The sequence below is a fragment of the Hyla sarda genome, chromosome 10 (genome assembly GCF_029499605.1).
Source record: "Hyla sarda isolate aHylSar1 chromosome 10, aHylSar1.hap1, whole genome shotgun sequence".
NCBI classification, from domain to species: domain Eukaryota; kingdom Metazoa; phylum Chordata; class Amphibia; order Anura; family Hylidae; genus Hyla; species Hyla sarda.
The window spans coordinates 100,309,375-100,331,322 of NC_079198.1; the positions used below are offsets into that span (position 1 = coordinate 100,309,375).

The following is a 21,948-nucleotide window of genomic DNA, read 5'->3' on the forward strand; positions in this document are numbered from 1 at the left end:
CATCGTCGTAGTCCACAGAATCTGACGTAGTCCTCTGCATTCACGGATCTGAAACGAGAAGAGAAGAAAAACACAAAAAAATGGGTTAGTACATTTTTGAGGGTTCTTCCCCTGTGTTGCTCCATGTCTAGTGACAGAGCAGGGAGAGGTGGGTAAGTTGCCTTCTGATCACCGTATACAGCCATCTATATAGATGACTGTATACCCCTAATGAACTAACTAGCGCAGCTCAGGGCGCACTTGTCTCTGCTACATTAACGTACAAGGATGTACTCGTCTCTGCTATGTTAACATAGCAGAGCACAATGGCCTCTGCTACTTTTGCAAAACTACAACTCCCATTCTGCCTTTGGCTGTCTGGGCATGCTGGGAGTTGTAGCCCCTTCACTGTATGGCTAAGCTAAGCTGCACTCTCTAAACTATGCTTTATCTGCCTGTAAAACTAAGTTAGTTACATTACACCTGTGTAAAACTGCGCTAACACTACGCTACGCTATCTACGCCTGTGTAAAAGCTAACGCTACGCTAACTACACTACACCTGTGTAAAACTGCGCTAACACTACGCTACGCTAAAACTGCACTAACACTACGCTACACTAACTATGCTAACTGCGCTAACAATCTGCTACACTAACTACGCTAAAACTGCGCTAACACTACACTATGCTAAATACGCTAAAACTACGCTAACACTACACTATGCTAAATACGCTAAAACTGCACTTACACTACGCTACGCTAACTATGCTAAAACTGTGCAAACACTACACTATGCTAAATACGCTAAAACTGCGCTAACACTACGCTACGCTATCTACGCCTGTGTAAAAGCTAACGCTACGCTAACTACACTACACCTGTGTAAAACTGCGCTAACACTACGCTATGCTAACTATGCTAAAACTGTGCAAACACTACACTATGCTAAATACGCTAAAACTGCACTAACACTACGCTACGCTAACTACGCTAAAACTAACTACTCAATACGTGTGTAAAACTATAACTCCCATCGTGCCCGGATAGCCTTTAGCTGTCAGGGCATGCTGGGATTTGAGGTCCCTTCACTGTAAAACATGCAAAACTGCAACTGCCAGCATGCCTGGGCATTAGGGTTGCCACCCTGCCGGTATTTTACCGGCACAGCCGGTATTTTCATCTACATTCCGGGCTGTGCCGGTAAGTTTGGATGAAAAATACCGGCCATGCAATGGCCGGTATTTTTCATTCACTGACAGGGGCGGACGGAGGAGCATCCCCAGAAGAACACTGCTTTCATGACCGGCCGTACAATGCCCAGGTCTGACACCAGCAGCCTGTGACAGGGAGAGCTCCGTGCGATGACAGGAAGAGACTGTACAGTGCTGGGGAGGGGGCGTGACCTCCTGTCTCCTCTCTCCCCCTCCCCCTCCTTCCCTCTGCCCCGTGCAGTCTTACAACCCTCCATAGGCAGAGCAGGGAGGGGAGAGGCCGTGTATTCTGTCTCCATCTGCAGCGCAGGGCGGGTGAGTGTCTGTGTATATATGTGTATGTGTCTGTGTATATATGTGTCTGTGTATGTGTCTCTATGTGTCTGTGTATATATATGTGTGTGTGTGTGTAGGGGGGAGGGGGGGGGGGGTAAACTGCCTAATCTGGGTGACATCTATGCTGCCTAATCTGGGGGACAACTATGCTGCCTAATCTGGGGGACAACTATGCTGCCTAATCTGGGGGACAACTATTCTGCCTAATCTGGGGGACAACTATGCTGCCTGATCTGGGGGACAACTATGCTGCCTGATCTGGGGGACAACTATGCTGCCTAATCTGGGGGACAACTATGCTGCCTAATCTGGGGGACAACTATGCTCCTAATCTGGGGGACAACTATGCTCCTAATCTGGGGGACAACTATGCTGCCTAATCTGGGGGACAACTATGCTGCCTAATCTGGGGGACAACTATGCTGCCTAATCTGGGGGACAACTATGCTGCCTAATCTGGGGGACAACTATTCTGCCTGATCTGGGGGACAACTATGCTGCCTAATCTGGGGGACAACTATTCTGCCTGATCTGGGGGACAACTATTCTGCCTGATCTGGGGGACAACTATGCTGCCTGATCTGGGGGACAACTATGCTGCCTAATCTGGGGGACAACTATTCTGCCTGATCTGGGGGACAACTATTCTGCCTGATCTGGGGGACAACTATGCTGCCTGATCTGGGGGACAACTATGCTGCCTAATCTGGGGGACAACTATGCTGCCTAATCTGGGGGACAACTATGCTGCCTAATCTGGGGGACAACTATGCTGCCTAATCTGGGGGACAACTATGCTCCTAATCTGGGGGACAACTATGCTGCCTAATCTGGGGGACAACTATGCTCCTAATCTGGGGGACAACTATGCTGCCTAATCTGGGGGACAACTATGCTCCTAATCTGGGGGACAACTATGCTCCTAATCTGGGGACAACTATGCTGCTTAATCTGGGGGACAACTATGCTGCCTAATCTGGGGGACAACTATGCTGCCTAATCTGGGGGACAACTATGCTCCTAATCTGGGGGACAACTATGCTGCCTAATCTGGGGGACAACTATGCTGCCTAATCTGGGGGACAACTAGGCTCCTAATCTGGGGGACAACTATGCTCCTAATCTGGGGGACAACTATGCTGCCTGATCTGGGGGACAACTACCCGGCCCTCCACAATATTTTTAGTTTCTCATGTGGCCCCATGGGATAAATAATTGCCCACTCCATTACTCCTCAACCCCGGACATTCCTTAACCTGGAGCCACCCGGGGAAAGGAGAAAGTGAAGACAAAAGACTGGTGAGACCTCTCTGCAAAATTGTGTATTTAATGCAGTGTTTCCCAACCAGGGTGCCTCCAGCTGTTGCAAAACTATTACTCCCAGCATGCCCAGACAGCCTTTGGCTGTCCGGGCATGCTGGGAGTTGTAGTTTTGCAATAGCTGGAGGCACCCTGGTTGGGAAACACTGATTTAATGTTTTAATGAGTGAAACTATCTGCTGCGCTCTGTATCTAATCCTGTCATGTGCGATACTGTCTGCTGAGCCTGTGTATCTAATCCTGTCGTGTGTGATACTGTGAGCTGAGCCTGTATATCCAAATCTGTCATGTGGGATACTATCTGCTGAGCCTGTGCATCTAAATCTGTCATGTGTGATACTGTCTGCTGAGCCTGTGTATCTAATCCTGTTATGTGTGATACTGTCTGCTGAGCCTGTGCATCTAAATCTGTCATGTGTGATACTGTCTGATTAGCCTGTTTATCTGACGTTGCGCAGGGGGACGTCACTCGTCATCACAGGGAGCCAGCGTTGCTGTCGCGCACCACCACTACCGCCGCCGCTGGCATAAATAGGGTTTTGGTTGGTATTTTCTAAATGTAATTTTTTTTGTGCGATATAGGAAAATTCCCCCCGCATATATATTGTATCCCTCCAATCCTCTGTGCCATTTCTTAAACCCCCCTCCCATCCCCCATGCCATTTCTTAAACCCCCCTCCCATCCCCCGTGCCATTTCTTAAACCCCAGATCCCTCAGCCCCTGTGCAATCTGGCCCCTCCCCTTTTGTAGCTCCACCCCCACATAGCCACACCCATGACCGGTATTTTTCTGAGGGAAAGGTGGCAACCCTACTGGGCATACTGGGAGTTGTAGTCTCTTTACTTTAAAACCTATAACCTAGGCTAACTACGTTACAATGTAAGCTAGCTACGCTACACTTATGTTAAACTACGCTAACCCTACGCTTTTTTACCTCTCTCCCCGACTTCTACACTACGCTACCTACTCTAACTACGTACGCGTACTAACTTACGCTAGCCTCCCTACGCTAACTGCGTAGCGGAGGAAAGCTGCGCATGCGTTCTTAGTGTTCTACGACTCAAAACTGTGTGCGCGGTACGCATAACTGCGCATGCTCAGGGCTACGCTCCTAACGCTGTCTACGTCAGTCCTACGCTGTCAGCGGAGTGCTGCGCTTGCGCTCTAAGTTTTCTACGAATCGAAAACACTTTACATTACCGTGCACTCACGCGCATGCGTACTGTTCTCCAGTTCTTTTGAATGTGACAGGTGCAAGACGTTCATTGGACGATCGCTTGCGGCATAGCCCCGCCCCTTAGCAATAAGCCACCGGCTCGTTGCGATTGGTTGCTATGTAAACATTTCGGCGCAAGATGGCAGCTCCCATGAAAGTGGCGAGAAGTTGTCAGCACTACGTGGGCGATGTGAAGAAACAGCTGCGGCACGGTAATCAATAAGACGCTCCTTGTGAACACTGTTCAGTGTGAATATCATATTTATGGTTATCCTGCGTCCTTGTGAAATGGCTGCACTTAATTTTTATTAGCGATGCAGAGTGCCGGTGACGTCATGCCGGCTTGTATTCCTGTCTATGCTAAATGCAGAATATATGTGTACTGGTGGGAAATTCACAAAATTGCCCAATATTCAGAATAGATTGTTTCATACATATATATATTTATTTTATTTTTTTTTAAGTTAAAAAAAATAACAGTATTAAAAAAATGAATAACCATGTACTGGGATGAAAAAAACTACAAAAACTATAATAATAAATGACCCAGATAGGAATAAACAAAAAATGAATGATTCCCAACTGGAATTAAAAACAAAAAAATAAATAATAATGATGATAATAAAGGACCCTGGATTGGAATAAAAAAAAAAAATTATCTTGGATTTGAAAAAAAAAAATATGATAAATAACCCTGGAATGGAATAAAAAAAAAAAAAATAGATGACCCTGGAATGGAATAAAAAAATAATAATAATAATAAACACACATTTGCCACACATCATTTTGTTTTTTGTGGCAAATGTTAGCTGAAAGTCAATAGCAAACTCCCTTTGTGTTTTGTTCCTTTGATGTTTTTTTTTTTAAGCTTTTTTTATGCTCAGTGGCAATTTTGTAAATCATGGCATTCAGAGCCTATGGCGTTACTTTTTTTGTTTAATAAATTGTTGCATTCTGCTTCCATTGAAGTCTAGGAGAGGCAGAGAAACGCTTAAAAAATGCCATGTCAGTTAAATTTTTTTTCACCTCAAATCTTCAATAGAAATCTACAAGTCACATGATGAAAGAATCACATGACTTGTCATGAGAAAACTGTAGGGCAGTGGTCTCCAACCTGCGGACCTCCAGATGTTGCAAAACTACAAGGCATGCTGGGAGTTGTAGTTTTGCAGCATCTGGAGGTCCGCAGATTGGAGACCACTGCTGTAGGGGATTTTTTTTTTTTTTAATCAACTGGTGCCAGAAAGTTAAACAGATATGTAAATTACTTCTATTAAAAAATATTAATCCTTCCAGTACTTATTAGCTGCTGAGTACTACAGTGGAAATTATTTTCTGTTTAAAAACACAGAGATGTCTGCTGACATCACGAGCACAGTGCTCTCTGCTGCCATCTCTGTCCATTTTAGGAACTGTCCAGAGTAAAAGGAAATCCCCATAGCAAATATATGCTGTTCTGGACAGTTCCTAAAATGGACAGTGATGTCAGCAGAGAGCACTGTGCTCATGATGTCAGCAGACAGCTCTGTGTTGCAAAAAGAAAAGAATTTCTGCTGTATGCTGTAGTATTCAGCAGCTAATAAGTACAGGAAGGATTAAGATTTTTTTAATAGAAGTAATTTACAAATCTGTTAAACTTTCTGGCACCAGTTGATTTAAAAAAAAAAAAAAAAAAGTTTTTCACCGGAGTACCCCTTTAAAACACCAAAGAAAAAAAAAGCCTAGACTAAAACCTACTATTATTTGAAAAAAATGCCACATAAACAGCATCTTTTTGTGCAAAATGAGTGGGCAGCTTTTTGTGGCATTTTTTCCCAGGTAAAAACAACCCCAAAAAAACTAATGGAAACTTATTGTTATGGTGTGACTATTCCACTCTATTTTGTTTCATTCTTTTTGAACATTAAATTGCTTTTAACATAAACTGCTCTTAAAGGGGTTATCCTAAGATTTCAAGTTGTCCCCTATCCACAGGTAGGGTTGCCACCTGGCCGGTATTTTACCGGCACAGCTGATATTTTAGACTCCCTGACGGTATGTTTTATATAAAAATACCGGCAATGCAATGAGCAGTATTTTTCTAAGCCCTCTGTGCTGTGAGAGGGAAATAGCTAACCCCGCCCCCTCCCTTTGTCAGCTGATCTCTGATTGGTGGAAACCTCCCTCACACACAGGCCTGTCATCTGACTGCACAGAGCTCAGCAAACTCAGTGAGGGAGAAGATTAACCCCTCCTGGCCGCCCTGATCCTACACTAAGAGACTAAAGCCTGTAATGCCGTTCATTTGATTTAGAATTTTTCTGTTTAGGTGTGTATTCACACTCTAGGATGTTCTGAGCAGTTTGCTATTCTCCCAGGATAGGGAATAGTTAAAGGAGATCTGTAGTGCAATATAAATTATCGCCTATCCGAAGGATAGGGGATAAGTTATAGAATGCGGGGGGTCAGAGCGCTGGGGCCCCCCGGGATCTCCTGAACGGGGTCGCAGCAGTATGCTGAAAAGGGGGCGTTCCGTCCCCGCATGCCGTGGTGGCTGACACACCCCCTCTATGTACCCCATAGAGATACATGGAGGGGGCGTGTCTGCCATGGCTTTCTGCTGGGGACGAAATTTCACTTCCTGCATACTGCCTCGGCCCCGTCCAGGAGATTCCAGGGGGCCCCAGCGCTCGGACCCCCCCCCCCCCCTAGCGATCTATAACTTATCCCGTATCCTTTGGATAGGGAATAAATAATTTTGCACTGGAATACGCCTTTAATGCTCTGAGCCAATGAAAACTCAGGTGGGGTTATTTTAACCATAGTTCTTCTGTGTTCTGGGCTGGTTTTTGTGCAATACACTTCCATGTCTGCTTGAGTATGCACCTTGTATTTATCTTGTTTTATTATCTGAGTTTTGGCCATGGTTAAATAGTCTTGTTTATTGTAGATTTTAATCTGTGTTACATCTGTCGGTTTTTAGGATATGTTTGCCCATTCTGTTTAGTCTGTGTTCATACTGTGTTAGTGTAGTGTTACCTGTGCTCTATATGTTAATTCTTGTTTGGTATCCTGGAGTCTATTCAGACTCATCCGGTTCTGGTCTAGAGTTTTATGTATTATATTTCTTTCTGTTTCCTACTAGGTCAGCATCCTGATCACACTGTGGAGTGTGCCCGCTGGCTAGTAGTCTATTTGGCTTTATTTTGCTGTCTACTCCATTTGTGGAGTGGGGTGACTAGGTCTAATGAATCATTTCTTACATATATATACTAGCTGAGTACCCGTCATTGCCCTTTTTTTCCTTCCTCATCCTTGTTGGGGAGGAAAATCAACAAAGGAGGAAGCTTTTGACTTCAAATCCCATCCCCATATATTGTTGTCATATCCCAACCCCATATCCAGTCCTCTTATCCCGTCCTCCTATCCCGACCTCCTATCCCGACCTCCTATCTCGACCTCCTATCTCGACCTCTTATCCCGTCCTCCTATCTCAACCTCCTATCCCGTCCTCCTATCTCAACCCCCTATCCCGTCCTCCTATCTCCACCTCCTATGCCGACCTCCTATGCCGACCTCCTATCCCGACCTCCTATCTCAACCTCCTATCTCCACCTCCTATCCTGTCCTCCTATCCCGTCCTCCTATCCCGTCCTCCTATCCCGGGTTCCTATCCCGGGTTCCTATCCCGTCCTTCTATCCCGTCCTCCTATCTCGACCTCCTATCTCCACCTCCTATCCCGTCCTCATATCCCGACCATCCTGTCTTCCTATCTTGACCTCCTATCTCGACCTCCCATCCCGTCCTCATATTCCGACCTGTAATATGTGTACCAGGTATTGAAATATCTCCAGCCGTACAGAAGTTATGTGGGAACATACATTTCCCATTGATTTGCATGGGACTTTAAACAAAAACCCCGACCCTCACAAATGGGGGTAGTTAAGGGTTAAATTAACTATCCTATATTTTAAGTGGACATATAAGTAACATGTAACCAAGTATTATCAAAATATCTCCAGCTGTTTGGAAGTAACATATATTTCCCATTGACTTGTATGGGACTTTAAACATAAACCCCGGTCCTGGCAAATGGGGATGAGTAAGGGTTAAATTACCTATCCTATGTTTGTTGTTGACATATAAGTAACATGTGTGACAAGTTTCATGTTAATATCTTTAGCCGTTTGGAAGTTTTTGTGGAACATACACACATACATACATACACACACGTTGAGTTTTACATATATATAGCTTAATCTTCTCAGCTCTATAACAAGGGGTCAAGTCCTGCAGGAATGTGTGGGAACTGAGTTCCTGCACTTTTTCCACAGCAGGCACACTGTTCCCATTAGCAGAAGTCCTGCAGGACCAGCTCTTGGGTGGAAATCATGGATGGGTTCCCTCGCTTTTTTTCCAGGACTTGACCCCTGTCTATAACAGATTGGGTTGCATGTCAATGTGATGATTTCCTTAGAAAATAAACATGGTTAAGTATTCCCACAATCCTATAAAGCAGTGCTTTCCAAACAGTGTGTCTCCTGTTGTTGCAGAACTACAACTCCCAGCATGCCCGGACAGCCAAAGCCTGTCCGGGCATGCTGGGACCTGTAGTTTTGCAACAGCTGGAACATACAGAATTTCCTCATGATATGATCACCACCTAATGCATGAGAAAGACCTTTATCTGATCTTTCTGGACCATCGGGGTCTGATTCTGGGGTCTCATCTCCTGCAGAGGCGTCAGATGCGGGTCATCTAATGTCTGTATTTCGTGACTTTCCCTTAATGCTTAAGATTATTGTGGTTGGTAGATGTAAATGGTCGGAAACTAATTGCATCCTCAGGGACAGTGATCCTGATCATGTCTCCATCTATTACCTGTTACTGTGTATGGGGAAAGTCATAGCAACAGCCTTCTCTGCTATGGTTGGGACCTGGCTATGAGCAATTAGCAGGCCTAAAGCCCTAGTATGTTTTTTTTAATCTCTTATATAGCCAAGTAAGGTTTAATGCTTGCCCCTTATATTTTTAATGCTGCACAGTAGAGCCCTGCGCAGGACTGTTTTATTAATCCTGCTCCCACTGAATTTCTGACCATTACCGCCCGCCTCCGCAAGGTGTGTGTTTCCAATCTCGCCCGCTCCCGCAAACCTTTTGTCACAGCTTTTAGAAATAGTACCCCTTGTGCTATTTTATTATCTCTTGTGCCAATTTATTATCTCTAGTGCCATTTCATCACCCCCTTTGTGCCATATCATTACCCCTTCGTGCCATATCATTACCCCTTCGTGCCATATCATTACCCCTTCGTGCCATATCATTACCCCTTCATGCCATATCATTACCCCTTCATGCCATATCGTTACCCCTTCGTGCCATATCATTACCCCTTCGTGCCATATCATTACCCCTTCATGCCATATCATTACCCCTTCATGCCATATCATTACCCCTTCTGCCATTTCATCAACCTCTTGTGCCATTTCATCAGCACCCCCCTGTGGTATTTCAGAGGATTGTGGGTCTGCTTGGGATTTTCGGGGACCCGCTGTATGTTATGTGACCGTCCGCTTCCACCTGAAACAACCTCATTACCACCCGCAAGTTTTTTTTTCTTGTGTCCTGCGGGATCCCAATCCCGATGCAGGGCTCTACTGCTTAGATATAAATAACATACTGTACAGTAAAGCGCTTTTTTCTGTCACTGATGTTTGTCCCATTATAGCCCAAGGAATAGCCCTTAAACCAATTTTTATAACATTTTTTTTTTTTCGAACCCCGTTGAAAAGGCCACACAGTAGACTTTATCTAAACACAGATGTGGGAGCCATGGTGGGGCCAGGAATGAGCTAGAAGCCATGGTGGGGCCAGGAATGAGCTGGAAGCCATGGTGGGACCAGGAATGAGCTGCGAGCCATGGTAGGGCCAGGAATGAGCTGGAAACCATGGTGCGACCAGGAATGAGCTGGGAGCCATGGTGGGACCAGGAATGAGCTAGAAGCCATGGTAGGGCCAGGAATGAGCTGGAAACCATGGTGGGACCAGGAATGAGCTGGGAGCCATGGTAGGGCCAGGAATGAGCTGGGAGCCATGGTGGGGCCAGGAATGAGCTGGGAGCCATGGTGGGACCAGGAATGAGCTGGAAGCCATGGTGGGACCAGGAATGAGCTGGAAGCCATGGTGGGACCAGGAATGAGCTGGGAGCCATGGTAGGGCCATGAATGAGCTGGGAGCCATGGTGGGACCAGGAATGAGCTGGGAGCCATGGTGAGACCAGGAATGAGCTGGAAGCCATGGTGGGACCAGGAATGAGCTGGGAGCCATGGTGGGACCAGGAATGAGCTGGAAGCCATGGTGGGACCAGGAATGAGCTGGGAGCCATGGTGGGACCAGGAATGAGCTGGAAGCCATGGTGGGACCAGGAATGAGCTGGAAGCCATGGTGGGACCAGGAATGAGCTGGAAGCCATGGTGGGTCCAGGAATGAGCTGGAAACCATGCTTAGGATTTAAAATAAGATTGGTTGCTATGCTGAGGATGAGAAATGAAATGAAGAATCATGCTGGGACCAGGACTGGAATGGTAACCATGCATGGACCCAGGAATGAGATAGGGAGCCGAGCTGGGGAACCAGTAATTCAACACATGATAAAAGAGGTGATTTTTTTTTAGCCCTTCTATCATTATTTGTGTTTTTATCTGTGCCACACAAGCTTGCTGACTTGATTAGACAATTGAACCAGCATTCTTTATACTTTTTTTTTTTTTTTTGAGAGGATCACCCCATAAAAGACCACTTTGTTGCAATTGTAGGTTACTCTAGTCATGGCACATATGGCTATGACACATGTAATGAGACAGGTAATGTGTCGTGAAGCACAAACTACTTGAAACAGAGTGGATCAGTTCTAGTGTAAACATCCAAAATGCAGACAAATTCTAGTCAACAGCTTCAAATAGCATGCAAAAAATGTATTAACGATCTATTAAAAATATACAAAAACAAACATGGATAAAAACAAATGAAACACCAATGTTTTTTATTTCTTTATATCACTGTTTATATTTGTGTATATTTGTGAGACGCCAGCTTTCGCCGCAGTAGGCGAAAGGATCCGGACACCTCCGGTACCCTGCTACAGACAGGGAAGCGTCTACACGCCACACAGACCAGCTAACCGTGGAAATCGGGAACTCTGCTGAGATCTGCTACAGACCATGTGTGACATATTAGTGACCATTAGGGACAGCCTTTCTCCCCCACAGGATTCACGGATATGATCTCATGTCACATTGTGAATTAGCTCAAACTGAGCAACATAGTAGGGAGAGTTATGTGCTTTTTCTTTTGCAGGCTCCCTGATCACTAAAAACTGTGTCACTTATCTTATTAGAGGTCTGGTTCTTAACAGTATATTAGTTCTACATAGGACCATACACTATAAGTCCTAGTATGTCGGTCTCTATACTTGATATTATTGTTGATACCTCCTGATGACACCTGCTATAAACCAGTAGGTAGAAACGCGTTGTGGTATATGAAATTGCTCACCCTGTGGTGTTACTCTTATGCGGACCCTAGGTGAAAGGTCAGACTGGGCTGGCTGGGCCCTGCAGAGCCCAAGGACTGACCAGTATTTATTTTGACCGTATCATTACACATCACTTGTCTTCTAGTATTTTATTAACTTTAATTAATTAAAAGTTAAGTTTTATTGCACATCCTGAGCTTGGCTTTCGCTCATATTTTTCTGAATTTGATGCTGGATGCTCCTTATAAACTGGGGAATGCGTGGACCCCAATAATAATTTCTTGCGCTATATCCACTCACCCCATAAAAGACCACTTTGTTGCAATTGTAGGTTACTCTAGTCATGGCACATATGGCTATGACACATTATGAGACAGGTAATGTGTCGTGAAGCACAAACTACTTGAAACAGAGTGGATCAGTTCTAGTGTAAACATCCAAAATGCAGACAAATTCTAGTCAACAGCTTCAAATAGCATGCAAAAAATGTATTAACGATCTATTAAAAATATACAAAAACAAACATGGATAAAAACAAATGAAACACCAGTGTTTTTTATTTCTTTATATCACTGTTTATATTTGTGTATTTTTAATAGATCTTTATACGGGGGACTGTCCGAATCAAAAACCTTTTATATGTTATGCATCTTGGAAAAATCTAAACCTTTTTAATATACTTCATTAAAGGGGTATTCCAGGCAAAACCTTTTTTTTACATATATCAACTGGCTCCGGAAAGTTAAACAGATTTGTAAATTACTTCTATTAAAAAAAATCTTAATCCTTCCAATAGTTATTAGCTTCTGAAGTTTTCTGTCTAACTGCTCAATGATGATGTCACGTCCCGGGAGCTGTGCATGATGGGAGAATATACCCATAGGAACTGCAAAGCTCCCTGGACGTGACATCATCATTGATCAGTTAGACAGAAAACAACAACTCAACTTCAGAAGCTAATAACTATTGGAAGGATTAAGATTTTTTAATAGAAGTAATTTACAAATCTGTTAAACTTTCCGGAGCCAATTGATATATAAAAAAAAGTTTTGGCCTGGAATACCCCTTTAAACAATTTCTTTTTAAAGAAATAATGGGTTATAAAAAAGACCACTAGGGGTCCCCATACCATCCAGAACCTGTCCAGCTGCAACATCATCTTTGTTTTTGCTGAAGCACAAAGTCCAGTAAGTGAGGATGGAACTAGCACTCCTCTCTGCTCACTCCTGTCCATCAGACTTTCAGAGGGGGTTACAGAGCAGCCTGCAGTGATTGGATGAAGAGACCCAGCACAGCACAGCAGACTCGGGAGGAAGTGAAAGCATGATGAGTGAGGACGGTCTCAGTTCTTACCTCAGACTTGTCCCTACCGTAGCCGTAGATGTCAGAATGAGTGAGCAGCAGAACAGAGATTTGTGAGACAAATAAAGAAGCTAGACACATAAAAAGACATGTAAAGCATCTGCTTATAAGTATTATTTTTTTTTCCTGTGATATGACAGATACACTTTAATAATTTAAATCCACCATTTAGATCCAACCCCTAGACATCTTATCCCCTATCCAAAGGATAGGGGATAAGATGTCTGATAGCGGGGGTCCCCCGCAATATAACATGCGGCACCCACCTGTTTCTGCTCCGGAAGCGCTGGAGGGTCTGGGTCCCGACCACGGGTACGGAAGTTCGTGACGTCACGACTCCGCTCCCATGTGACGTCACGCCCCAGGGCGTGACGTCACATGGGGGCGGAGTCGTGACGTCACGAACTTCCGTTCCCGTGGTCGGGACCCAGACCCTCCAGCGCTTCCGGAGCAGAAACAGGTGGGTGCCGCATGCTGTATTGCCCCAGATCAGACAACTTATCCCCTATCCTTTGGATAGGGGATAAGATGTCTAGGGGTGGAGTACCCCTTTAACATCATAGTGTAAGGAAAGTATCCAGTAAAGCATTTATTTATACTCTTTTGTTATATTGAAGTAGCATAGTGATTGCACAGCTCAGCCATGTACCCGAGAGTGTTATGTAGAAATAAATGATTATAACATTAAGAGGATTGGGCCAAACTAAACTTTCTACAGCAGCTGCTGCACCGTTTCAGCTCCATCCAAAAGAAATAGCGATGACTCAGAGAGCACATTGTCCTTTCGACTCCGCAGAGTCCTGCGCATTCCAATGACCGTGTACCTGCTTACAGAGGCTGACTTCATTGGAGAGTTTAATATATCGCCATCTGATACAGTGACTTAAAACGAAAAATAACCTTTTAAGACAGCGTGATGTAAACAGTCCATCTTTGTCTTGGCAGGCGTCGAAATTGACATTTGGTTTGAAAAAACTACCCACTGCTTAATATGGAACTAATGTCTTAATATGGAACTAAAGCGGCCACTTTAAAGGTTCTTGGCAATGCAAAGAAATAAATGTCATAGTACTGAGGCAAAGATACTTTTATAATAGACTAGATGTGGTCATTTCATTATTTACATTAAATTGGGTTACCCAGGAGGCCGTCCTGCAAGAAAAGAATAGCAGTGATGTCATGTTTGGTTAACTGGCAGGTATGGACATCCCCGGGATTCAAGTAGGAGACGCTACACGGGACATAAAGTCATATTTACTTAAAGAACATGGAAATCCTTCCTAGTAGTTACTATTATGATAATGGATATACTCATGGGCATTGTAAACCTGCTGGATCATTGTTCCTTCTGATGTAGGTAAGGGATTTCACCACACTAAGAACTTTGACCCACTCACAAAGGAAAATGTGTCTATTTACTTTTTATATTATTACGTATCAAGGGCAATAAAAAAAAAAGCTATCCGAATATCTAGATAAAAGACAAATATTTCCCACTAGTCAAAGAAACACCAACCGAATGTAAAATATGAGAGGGGTACATAAGGAAAAAATAGTTTTGGTGTTTTTTTTTTAAAGAGGCTTACTGTTGCCATACTGGTGGTGAATCACTTTATAGAAGTCATCTGAAAGTTGTGTGCATGATGGATCACAGAAGCCAATGTTACTTGAGACAAGAACAACAGACTAGTCAACAACCAGGCTTTGTGGGCCTTTGTACAATGGACAAATCTCCTGTGAGACACTTCCAACCTCATCTCCTTTGCCAGTTAGTGCTTTTTCTTCTTGCACTGTGGATGTTTACCTTACTAGGACTCAGGAGTCATAGTTAACAGTAAATTTAGCTGTAGTGACCAGTGTCAGGCAGCTGCTGCCAAGGCAAATAAAATCATGGGGTGCATCAATAGGGGCATAGATGCCCACGACAAGGAAATAATTCTACCGCTGTACAAATCACTAGTCAGACCCCACATAGAATACTGTGTACAGTACTGGGCACCAGTGTACAAGAAAGATATAGTGGAGCTGGAGAGGGTTCAAAGACGGGCAACCAGAGTAATACATGGAATGGGAGGACTACAGTACCCAGAAAGGTTATCAGAATTAGCGTAATTTAGTTTAGAAAAAAGAAGGTTTAGGGGCGACCTAATGACTATGTATAAATATATCAGGGAAAAGTACAGAGATCTCTCCCATGATCTATTTATGCCCAGGACTGTATCTATAACAAGGGGGCGTCCTCTACGTCTAGAGGAAAGAAGGTTTCTACACCAGCACAGATGGGGTTCTTTACTGTAAGAGCAGTGAGACTGTGGAATTCTCTGCCTGAGGAGGTGGTCATGGTGAACTCTTTTACAGAGTTCAAAAGAGGTCTGGATGCATTTTTGGAGAATAATAACATCGCTGGTTATTTATACTAGAATAATAGGGACAGAAGGTTGATCCAGGGATTTATTCTGATGCCATATTTGGAGTCGGGAAGGAATTTTTACCTCTAGTATGAGGGTTTTTTGCCTTCCTCTGGATCAACTCAGTAGGGACTCATTAGGGATATAGGTTGAACTTGATGGACTCTGGTCTTTTTTCAACCTTGTGAACTATGTAACTATGTGTGCTCACCCAGTTATGTGAGGCCTACAACATGCTTGGTTTGGAATTTTTACAGTATGCATGCGTTATGTCATTTCTGTGGCCTAGGCGGGCTGTCAATCACACTAAGGGGGCATGATTACACTGCAGCAGATGGGACTAGGTAAGTATAGCAATCTACCGTGTTGGCACCCCTGAAATTTTTCTGTAAAATGAAGTATTTCTCACAGAAAAGGATTGCACTAACACATGTTTTGCTATACACATGTTTATTTCCTTTGTGTGTATTTGAACTGAATCAAAAAAAGGGAGGAAAAAAAAGAAAATTGGACAAAATGTGACACCAAACTCCAAAAATGGGCTGGACAAAATTATTGGCACCCTTTCAAAATTGTGGAAAAGTAAGATTTTTTCAAGCATGTGATGCTCTTTTAAACTCACCTGGGGCAAGTAACAGGTGTGGGCAATATACAAATCACACCTGAAAGCATATAAAAAAGAGAGAAGGTCACTTAGTCTTTGCATTGTGTGTCTGTGTGTGCCACACTAAGCATGGACAACAGAAAGAGGAGAAGAGAACTGTCTGAGGACTTGAGAACCAAAATTGTGGAAAAATATCAACACACTCAAGGTTACAAGTCCATCTTCAGAGATCTAGATTTGCCTTTGTCCAAGTTTGCAACCCATGGCACTGTAGCTAATCTCCCTGGGCGTGGACGGAAGAGAAAAATTGATGAAAAGTGTCAACGCAGGATAGTCCAGATGGTAGATAAGCAGCCTCAAACAAGTTCCAAAGATATTCACGCTGTCCTGCAGGCTCAGGGAGCATCAGTGTCAGCGCAAACTATCCGTCGACATTTAAATGAAATGAAAAGCTATGGCAGGAGACCCAGGAGGACCCCACTGCTGACACAGACACATAAAAAAGAAAGACTACATTTTGATAAAATGAACTTGAGTAAGCCAAAATCCTTGTGGAGAAATGTCTTGTGGACAGATGAGACAAAGATAGAGCTTTTTGGTGAAGCACATCATTCTACTGTTTACTGAAAACGGAATGAGGCCTTCAAAGAAAAAAACACAGTACCTACAGGGAAATATGGTGGAGGTTCAATTATGTTTTGGGGTTGTTTTGCTGCCTCTGGCACTGGGTGTGAATGTGTACAAGGCATCATGAAATCTGAGGATTACCAACGGATTTTGGGTCGCACTGTACAGCCCAGTGTCAGAAAGATGGGTTTGCATCCGAGATCCTCAGTCTTCCAGCAGGACAATGACCCCAAACATACGTCAAAAAGCCTCCAGAAATGGATGGCAACAAAGCGCTGGAGAGTTCTGAAGTGGCCAGCAATGAGTCCAGATCTAAATCCCACTGAACACCCGTGGAGAGATCTTAAAATTGGTGTTGAGAAAAGGCGCCTTCCAATAAGAGAGACCTGGAGCAGTTTGCAAAGGAAGAGTGGTCCAACATTCCGGCTGAAAGGTGTGAGAAGCTTATTGATGGTTATAGGAAGCAACTGATTTCAGTTATTTTTTCCAGAGAGTGTGCAACCAAATATTAAGTTAAGGGGGCCAATAATTTTGTCCAGCCCATTTTTGGAGTTTGGTGTCCAATTTGCTTTTTTTCCTCCCTTTTTTGGTTTAATTCCAATGCACACAAAGGGAATAAACAGGTGTATAGCAAAACATGTGTTACTGCAATCCTTTTCTGTGAGAAATACTTCATTTTCTTGAAAAATGTCAGGGGTACCAACATTTACGGCCATGACTGTAATGCATTGCCACACCTTTTATATAGTAAAATCTCATGACATATTCCCTTTAATCAGTGTCACCCGCACTACAAGCTGGTACCAACAGGTTAGTTCGGGTGATACTAATGACAGGTTCTCTTTAATATGTGATGTTATAGTAAGTTCTCCATAGTGGTTGAAATGTTGGTTATTACATTGTTGTTCATTTTTGTTTATTTTAGGTTATGGTGTTTATGTTTATGAAAATTCATTTTTCCGTTATGATGGTGAATGGAAGGATGGTAAAAAACACGGTAAGGCAATTTTTTCTGTTTAACCACTTTCTCGTAGTTCGAAACGGCACTATATTTCCATACATACTGCCAATAAACTATTGGGGAGATTTATCAAAACCTGTCCAGAGGAAAAGTTGCCCAGTTGCCCATAGCAACCAATCAGATCACTTCTTTCATTTTGCAGAGGCCTTGTTAAAAATTAAAGAAGTGAGCTGATTGGTTGCTATGGGCAACTGGGCAACTTTTCCTCTAGACTGGTTTTGATAAATCTCCCCCTATATGTTTACTCACGTTGTGTAGTATATTGTCTGTAGAGATTGATATATGGCAAAGGTTCCAGAATAAATTATCCTTCGTTCGTGTAAGTTTCTGTTCTTTCTGGGCTAAGTAGTCATGTGGGCGGTCCTACTGTGGGACTGACACCTCTCTCTGTATGCATACTTTTACACAGTGGCCTGTCAATCCCTAAGCAGGGCCGGCCACATGACTACTTAACCCAGAATGAACAGAGTTTTACATGAATCTGCTCAGCTCCTCCCTTTATAACATGATGCCTGCAGATTGGACTGTATTTTCAGCATGACAGCTTCCCTTTGAGGATAAATATTTATATTGAAAGCCAACAAGTATTTGTTGAGAAACTACAAGCCCTAGCATACATGGACAACCTTTAGCTGTCAAATCATACTGGGAGATATAGGGGGAGATAATCACAATCTGGTTTAATTTCTGTTCCAGCGATATTAATTACACAAATTTTTTCTCTTCACATTTTCAAAGGCCTCTTGTGCTGCTTTGAAAATAAGAAAATATGCGAGAGCTCATTTTCGTGCCATTTTTAATTTCTTTTTTCACGCTAAAATTGTCAAATCTGGCGCAGAAATTTTTTCTGTTGCCGCCATATTGGATTTTTTTTGCGCCAAAATTGCTAAGTTTGGCACCAAATTTTACATCCTGGAAATTCTGGCGGAAACATCTCATGTAATATTCTATGATTACTAGTGCCCAGACAAGCAATAACTGTATAAATAAAACATTTCTAGGGCTTAAATGTGAGTTCAGGCGCAGTGACCATAAAATAAAAAAAGAGTTTTTTATTTATTTGTTTTTTTTAATAACATTTTCCACTAATAATTATTCATGTTTCCAATAATTAATTAAATAACACCCCCCCCCCCCAAAAAAAAAAAAGCAAAAGAGAAAAAAAAAGAAACTACAACCATTTCTGTGATTCCTACACTAGTAAAAAGCTGGTGTGAAATTTTTTATGTAAAATGGACTCTAACCCTTTTGAAAATATCATGTAAAATATGAAATTTACATAGCCACTCACACTTTTGCAAAACTGGTTTGACTAGTGTGAACCTTGGATAATTCTCATGTAAAACACTTTGAATATCTGATGTAAACTTTTTCGTGGCAAAATTTTGGTGCAAAATGTTTTGACGTGAAGAGTTTTGAATTTGACCCCAATAATATCTAGACAGTCAAAAAGCAAACATTTCTGATATAGGGTATTACCAAAGGGTAGATAAAGAAATTGGGGCTCAAAGTTCTGTGAATATTTGATGTAAAATTTATTTATTTGTAAAATTTATTTATTAATGTACAATTGATAGTATAAATGATATTAATAAATAGTAATAAATAGTAAATAAATAATATTAATGATATTAATGATACACCGTAGGTGTCATTTGGGCAGCTCAGGACGCGGGCTAACAGTCTGGTAAGAGCCTCTCCAATCCCCTTCCGTATCACCAAAGGGTGTTCAGGTTTGGTGACATAGCACTATCTATCACTTGTAGTGTGAATCAGGAGAGGCTGGGGGCCATAGCTGGGCAGCGGTATATTCAGTATTCACTGTAATACTGGAAAACTCAATCTTGAGAAGTGTCTCCTCTCTGATACATTACATAGTTGATAAAGTTGAAAATGACACAGATCCATCATGTCCAGTCTGTAATACTATTGTGTTGATTCAGAGGAAGGCAAAACCCACCTGAGGCTGATACCAATTGCACTATATTAGGGTGGAAAACCCCTTTACAGAACAAATTACTGGATCAATGACTCATCTTCCGAAATCTAGAAAGTGTTTTTAGTGTTTCATTGTATATCTAGTACCTATAAAATAAAACACTAAAAACACTTTCCATATTCTATGGGCTGCTTCCAGGACAGGAATGTGTATGAGGGCACACCACCAGTGTTTCTTCTCTATAAGAGTGAAAACACTGTGAAAGTCCTAAAAAATGTGAAGATCTATCATTGTTACCCCCTGTTGCACCCATTATTAAACAGAGACCCCGCTATCTTCAGGTTTAAATTCTGGAAAAAAAGTATAAAAAAAAAGAATGGAGTCCAACAGCATCTATCAGTATATATAGGGTCACCCACTAACTGAAGAGGATACAAGTGGGTTGACCAGTAATCCCAAAAGCTGGTCCCAAATGTCCTTCCAATAGAGTAATCTATCAGCATCCAGATATGAAGTATTTAAAGGGGTTATCCGGCCTAAGAGCAGCACCCGCATTCTATGCAGGGCTGCATCTTCTGTCTCGGAAAGCTCCTTGTTTCCGAGACTGGAGACTTGGCGTAGCGCCATCTCCCTTGTGACATCACACAATGCCGTCACGCCCCCTCCCATAGACATGAATGGAGGGGGCGTGGCGGGACGCCACGAGGGGCATGGTGTTACGAGGTTGGAGACGTAGCCCTGCATAGAATGCGGGTGCTACATGGAGATCACAGGGGGTACCATCTGCGGGACCCCCGTGATCAGACATCTTATTCCCCTTTAGATGTTTCTGGCATCCCAATACACAGTAATGCAACGTTTCGACTTCTATGGTCTTTGTCAAACTTGACCAAGACCGTAGAGTTCTAAATGTTGCATTAATGTGTATTGAGATGCCAATAAACATTAAAACATTAAAGGGGTAGTCCAGTGGTGAAAAACTTATCCCCTATCCTAAGGATAGGGGATAAGTTTGAGATCGTGGGGGGTCCGACCGCTGGGGCCCCCTGCGATCTCTCTGTATGGGGGCCAGGCTCTCCGGCCAGATAGTGGGTGTCGACCCCCCGCACGAAGCGGCGGCTGACACGCCCCCTCAATGCATCTCTATTGCAGAGCCTGAGATTGCCGAAGGCAGCGCTTCGGCTCTGCCATGGGCTGTCGGGGCTCCTCCTTTAATAAACATGAATACTTTGTCTGGATGCTGATTGACCTGGATGGACATTTTGGAGAAAATGGGATATTCACCATCAAAAAAATAAAAGTAATAGTTTGCCCCAGAGTTTTCTCAACAATAGAAAGCAATGCAATGACTTTGCCAATTATGGTTCATACTGAGGATACGAGAGGGGCATGCTTTAAATAACATGCTTTTTGGAAGTCTCTGTTAACCCTAAGTATACTTTAACTCTCCACACTAGTGGAAATCGTATAGCAATTGTGTAATCAATAGTTTATAACATATATATATATATATATATATATATATATATAACAGAGAGAGTCATTAGGCAGTAATGGCTAGCACTTATCCCTTTTATTGCAGGTCACGGGAAGCTTTTATTTAGAGATGGAAGCTACTACGAAGGGGAATTTGTGCACGGAGAAATTACTGGCAATGGACTGCGTTACTGGGCAGCCCTGGGTAAGTTCCTGTCTCATTGTCTCAATAAATAGAAAACAAAACTGGCTGCCATCAAAGGCTTGTCAGTGTTCTATCAATGGGAGGAATCTGTCAGAGTTTCCATTACAAACATGAATTTTCATGGCTTTAGTATCTGAAGCACTTGAAACCCAGCCTGGTGCTGAATTTTGGTATGCAGAATAATTTATGAAGCAATATGGAAAGAAAGGCTCTCATGGTTTTCATATGCAGCAGGGGCCAGCTCTCAGGAACATATGGCTTAATTTAAAAGGCAGTTTTTGCAGCACTTTATCCTTATTATTGATGGGTGTGTTTTTAGTTTATAAAGAAACAAAAGTTTTCTATCATTTTGACAAGAGCGGTTATAGATTATTAAAAAAAAGAGAAACACCTCCATGTACGACCTGTTCTTTATCAGTGCCATGTTCCTATTAGAGGGCATCAGGGAAGAATCGGTATACTGGTTATGACAGTCGTCCGGGGGGTTGGGGGAGTGGTTTTGGTTTTGTTCTATAGATCACATTACATATATCATCTTGACAAGCTGGCACAGGCTGCAAGACGAGCATGATGGGGGTGCAGTATATTGTATGCTTTTTAATACAAAAACACAACTTTTTCGCATTTATTTTTTCAGACATGAGTTGCAAAGGTCTTGCCAAGTATCTCATTATTTTAGAATGACTGGTATGTTAAAGAATGGCCAAGGGGGGATAGTGGAATCCAG

General features: G+C 42.9%; 1 protein-coding gene across 3 annotated transcripts in view; it reads left to right on the forward strand.

The window, feature by feature from the left end:
- The first annotated feature begins 4,008 nt into the window (after window positions 1-4,008).
- The window catches only part of MORN1 (MORN repeat containing 1), a 443,783-nt gene continuing 425,843 nt past the window's right edge, over window positions 4,009-21,948 (forward strand). Inside the window, exons 1-3 of one of the 3 annotated variants that reach the window (XM_056543353.1) lie at window positions 4,009-4,277; window positions 17,506-17,577; window positions 21,123-21,221. In XM_056543353.1, coding sequence (XP_056399328.1) covers window positions 4,205-4,277; window positions 17,506-17,577; window positions 21,123-21,221 — 244 coding nt within the window. In that variant the 5' untranslated portion in view covers window positions 4,009-4,204. The remainder of the gene's footprint in view (window positions 4,278-17,505; window positions 17,578-21,122; window positions 21,222-21,948) is intronic. The other 2 variants (XM_056543352.1, XM_056543354.1) reach the window with 2 other exon arrangements.